The 4,928-nt window shown below is 48.9% G+C and overlaps 1 protein-coding gene across 1 annotated transcript; it reads left to right on the top strand.

Moving 5' to 3' along the window:
* Positions 1–666: 666 nt before the first annotated feature.
* LOC124681331 (GDSL esterase/lipase At5g45670-like) lies at positions 667–4,122 on the top strand. The gene is made up of 4 exons (XM_047216263.1): positions 667–910; positions 3,082–3,206; positions 3,315–3,813; positions 3,899–4,122. Exons 1-4 carry the CDS (start codon positions 667–669, stop codon positions 4,120–4,122), a joined length of 1,092 nt encoding a protein of 363 aa, XP_047072219.1.
* The last annotated feature ends 806 nt before the right edge of the window (positions 4,123–4,928 follow it).

The raw sequence follows: 4,928 nt of genomic DNA, 5'->3' as shown, positions 1-4,928 counted from the left end.
TCTACTTTCTAATGGTATAATTTTTAGTTATACAATTGATATGATGTTGGCAAAACTAACAACCTAGGAACCGGGACGGATGGAGTAATAGTCTAGTACCAAACACGACTTCAACTCCTAAAGTTCTAATAGAAGTAACAAAAAATGAGAATTTAAGAGTAATAGACACACAAAAACTCTACTACCCAGACCTCAGCCGGACGGGAATGACGGAAGACGCCGACATCCGGCGAATCTCCCGGCCGTTACAATCCCTGCATTGCAGCTTGCACCACGCATCGGCTTGCCACCCTCGCGGTACCGTCGTAACCGGGCGCGTGTCGTCCAATCAATTCGCCTCCGCGGCACGGCCCCGACCCAACCGTGACTGCTCCAACCATGCACGCACATGCATGCGCTGCAGAGATAGCCCGATCCGGACGACTTCCGGAACGTCTACACTGCAGAACTACAGTCTACAGTCTACCGTGGCTAATACGTGATCTAGCCAACCACGATATCAAGCTGCCCTATAAATAAGACTCGAAAGTGTCGGCCTCACCCGGTCTCGATCGAACACATTTCCATCTTCTACCTAGCTACCTACCCCAGCCCCCCGCCGCAAGCTCGCCGGAACGCTGTCCAAAGCTAAGCTAAGCTAGCGCGTCTGCGGCGGCGAGAACAATCATGGGGCCCGTGACCTCGTCGTGGCTGCCGCCGGTGCTGCTGCTGCTTCTCGTGGCCGCATGCGGCGCCCAGGCCGACCCGCAGGTGCCGTGCTACTTCGTGTTCGGGGACTCGCTGGTGGACAACGGCAACAACAACGACATCGCGTCGCTGGCGAGGGCCAACTACCCGCCCTACGGCATCGACTTCCCCGACGGAGCCACCGGCCGCTTCAGCAACGGCCTCACCACCGTCGACGCCATCTGTAAGCTAGCGTCGCCTACTACTAGCAGCTCCTCCTCCTCTTCCTACTCCTAGATCTTCCCCGTGTTTTCGCTTACGTAAAGCGCTAGCTAGGTGTTTTTCTGGTTTCTGAGCTGCATGCGCCGTGGTTTAGTTATCTTCTCACGATCTCATCGCGGCATGTGAGTTTTACACTTCACTAAACATCCAGGAGTTGCCCAGTACGTGCGCAGTAGTAGCTCCGTTTAGCTAGTACAATTTCCTAGTCTGCACAGATCGACTGGATGAGTGAATGTACGAGGTGTTTGTGTGGTCCTTGTGAACACTAGACACTTCGACTCTTCGAGTAAGTGCCAACTCAGATGATGTCATCTTCATGCAATCCCAGACCATTTACTTGCCGTGATGACCATGTCCATATGCTAGCTGGTATTGCTAGTTTCGGACTCTTTGCGCTGTATAAAGGCAAAGTCCATGGCGCACACGGGCGGAAATGATGTCTGGTTCAGGAGCGCGCGCGCAGAGGGATGCTGGGAAACTCGAAGCAGTTAAGCAGGTAGCCAGTAGCCAAAGCAGCCCGTGACTAGCTCTGCCTGCAGATAGATGAGTGCTGGAGCGGAAGGCTAAAAAGCAGTCATGTGTGCAAGCGCGTGACTACCTGCTAAAGACTACCAACCTACTGTACAAAAGACTATAGTTTTTTTGAAAGCAACCATGTATTTCATTAATAGAAAAACAAGTTACATAAGTACACAAACATGTAAACTTTCAGATAGATCAGGAGAAAATAGTTGTCCGAAAAACTTTGCAAAAAAATCCTAAAGGATAAAAAACAAAACTATCCCTATAGTTTTCTGCACTCGCCGAAGACAGCGGCCGCTGCCAAACTCCAACGCTATCTAAACGCACGTTGGAAGAGACACCGGGCATCCACCATTGTCAGATCCAAGAGAGTACCGACCCGCAGATTATGCTTATGAAATGGGGCGCGGTTGATATCACAGCCGTTGTTTATAGTTGTGTTCCTCGAGATTCGGTCCAACATGACCCCACGTGAAAAAGGAATCTACAGCTGTCATGTGTGTAAAAGCAACAGGACTTTTGACATTACTGCATGAACCATATGAAAAATTGACAAGAACTTTATAACTCCAGCAGTACTTTTCGCAGGACTACATGAACACGGCATACAGACTACATGCGAAAATAATAGAGGACTCTATAGATGCAGTTCACGAAATCCATTTTAAAAAATTAAATATTAGACTGATTTTGAAGAGTTCGCCAGGAGGAAGTCAAATATGCAAACAAAATCATATTTACATTTATTATTTCGAAAGTTATACTCATTTTAGAATTAGTAGTGTATTTCAAGAAGAGAATCTTTTGCAATGAGTGGGTGAGCTGGCGGACCCCACAGATGACCATCCCTATGCATGTGAATGGCTGTGATATCAACCGCGCCCCATTTCATAAGCACCATTGCATTTTCGAGAGAGTACCATCGCCAACGAGGCTCTGTGAATCGATAAACATACGGGTAGCAAAACACATGTTGTGGCACATCAACGGGGACTTCGCGTGCTATCTTGAACCAAGATCCACCACATCCCATTGATGAAATCGGAGAATAATGATAGATTCACTGCTTCCGGACCAACATCCTTACTCCAGAGCATCCATGTGTTTCGTGTCTCCTCTCATGAAACGAACGGCACGAGCGAACCTTATGTTAGACTACTCTAGTAAAGTTGGTCATAGAGGTCACTTAATAACTAAGCTGCATATGTGGATAAGTCGATTCTTTTTCTGACGTGCTAATGATCTACTACTGACTAAGGCCTATTCAAAAAGAAAAATCTCTTTTTCTAGTTCTAGATTAACTGAGTATTAAGTTAGTTCAAGATCAGACTCTAGATCCGTTAGATTTGTATTGTGATTCATGCACATGAGAATGCCACCGGCATGCAATTACAATTTCTTCTTCCAGTTACACATGAATCGGGTGATCGAGAATTAAATTAGAGCTAGATCAACCGAGAATAAAATCTGGCGATTAAACGAAAAGAACACTGATTTTTGTAACGAAACGGACTTTAAATCTATTAATAATCATCAACAGCTGTATAAAGAATACGGCTTGTTAATATGAATTTACGCCTGCACGCTAAACTAATTTGTTGTTATTTTCAGCTCGTCTTCTGGGCTTCGACGACTACATCCCCGCGTTCGCGGGTGCAAGCAGCGATCAGCTCCTCTCCGGCGTCAACTTCGCCTCCGCCGCCGCCGGAATCAGGGACGAGACCGGCCAGCAGCTGGCACGTGCTCGACCACAAACCTTTCTTCTTGGTTTACGGAAACCTGATTTCTCTCCTTGAAATGTGGTCTAACGAATGTACGCTGCAAAACACGATATGCGCGTGCAGGGCCAGCGCATCCCCTTAGGCGGGCAGCTCCAGAACTACCAGACGGCGGTGCAGCAGCTGGTGAACATCCTAGGCGACGAGGACTCGGCGGCGAACCACCTGAGTCAGTGCATCTTCACCGTGGGCATGGGCAGCAACGACTACCTCAACAACTACTTCATGCCCACCGTCTACGGCACCAGCCGGCAGTACACGCCGGAGCAGTACGCCGACGTGCTCGCCAACCAGTACGCGCAGCAGCTCAGGGCCCTGTACAACAATGGAGCCAGGAAGGTGGCGCTGATGGGCGTGGGGCAGGTGGGCTGCAGCCCGAACGAGCTTGCGCAGCAGAGCCCCAATGGCGTCACCTGCGTGGAGCGGATCAACAGCGCCATTCAGATCTTCAACCAAAAGGTGGTGAACCTCGTAGACCAGTTCAACACGCTGCCGGGCGCGCACTTCACCTACATCAACGCCTACGGGATCTTCGAGGACATCCTAAGATCACCAGGGTCGCATGGTAACATATATACAGTTGAAAATGAACAACGTCAGTGCTGGAAGCAATTGACTGATGAACGAAATCGCACGTTTTGGCTGTGCAGGTTTGACGGTGACGAACACGGGGTGCTGCGGGGTGGGGAGGAACAACGGGCAGGTGACGTGCCTGCCCTACCAGACGCCGTGCGCCAACAGGGGCGAGTACCTCTTCTGGGACGCCTTCCACCCGTCGGAGGCGGCCAACATCCTCGTCGGAAGGAGGGCGTACAGCGCCGCGCTGCCGTCCGACGTCCACCCCGTCGACCTGCAGACGCTTGCTCAGCTCTAGCTCTACATGATCAAGAGCAGGAAGGAGTCAAGACCGAGATTTGTACACTAGCTTTTGCTTGCCTTACTCAATTGTCGTTGTGGAGTGGAACGTGGTTATGTTTCATTACTTGGATGCCATGCGATCGACATGCAAGATACGCGTGCATCGATCTGAACTATACTTATATTGGTATATGCTATATAGTTACACCTGCCTTTTTGCTACTGTAACTGTAATTAAGGATTCATCCGCCGCTGTGTGCTTCATTCTATAACTCAATTTCAAGAACTCGGTTTCAAGAAAATCCTGGTGAAGGCATTGGCGGTGCAGTTCCGTCCCCTCCGATTTGCTCCGAGGGAAACCCTTTGGCCTTGCCGCCTACCGTCATATTCCCTTTGGGGTAACGTGTTGGAGTTTGACTTGACAATATGGATCAGTGGCAGATATTGGTGTCTGGTCGCCGGGGCAGCGTGGCATCATGTTCAGTCGGCGATTTGTTAGTTCCTCGCGGTGGTTAGTGCAACAACGACGGCTCTGATGAATAATGTTTTGAACGCAGCAAGATTTTGTTAATCGTCTTTTAGTGTGTTCGACGGGTTTTTGTGTTGGACTTTCCTTACTTTGAAGTCGGAGCTGTTGTCGTGTCGGTCGAGCAATGACAATAAGTTCTATTGGATGGTCCGTTGTGAAGATATTCAACGGTGTTATAAACACGGAAAACAAATAAACAAACAAACAAAACGCAGGAGACAAAAGATTTTGAATTGGAAAAACCTCTAAAACAAAACGAGAAAAAGAGCAGTCAGCTAGCAAAACTTTACTAT

The sequence above is a fragment of the Lolium rigidum genome, unplaced genomic scaffold (genome assembly GCF_022539505.1).
Source record: "Lolium rigidum isolate FL_2022 unplaced genomic scaffold, APGP_CSIRO_Lrig_0.1 contig_39340_1, whole genome shotgun sequence".
In the NCBI taxonomy this organism is placed as follows: domain Eukaryota; kingdom Viridiplantae; phylum Streptophyta; class Magnoliopsida; order Poales; family Poaceae; genus Lolium; species Lolium rigidum.
This window is presented reverse-complemented; position numbering and strand designations above follow the sequence as displayed.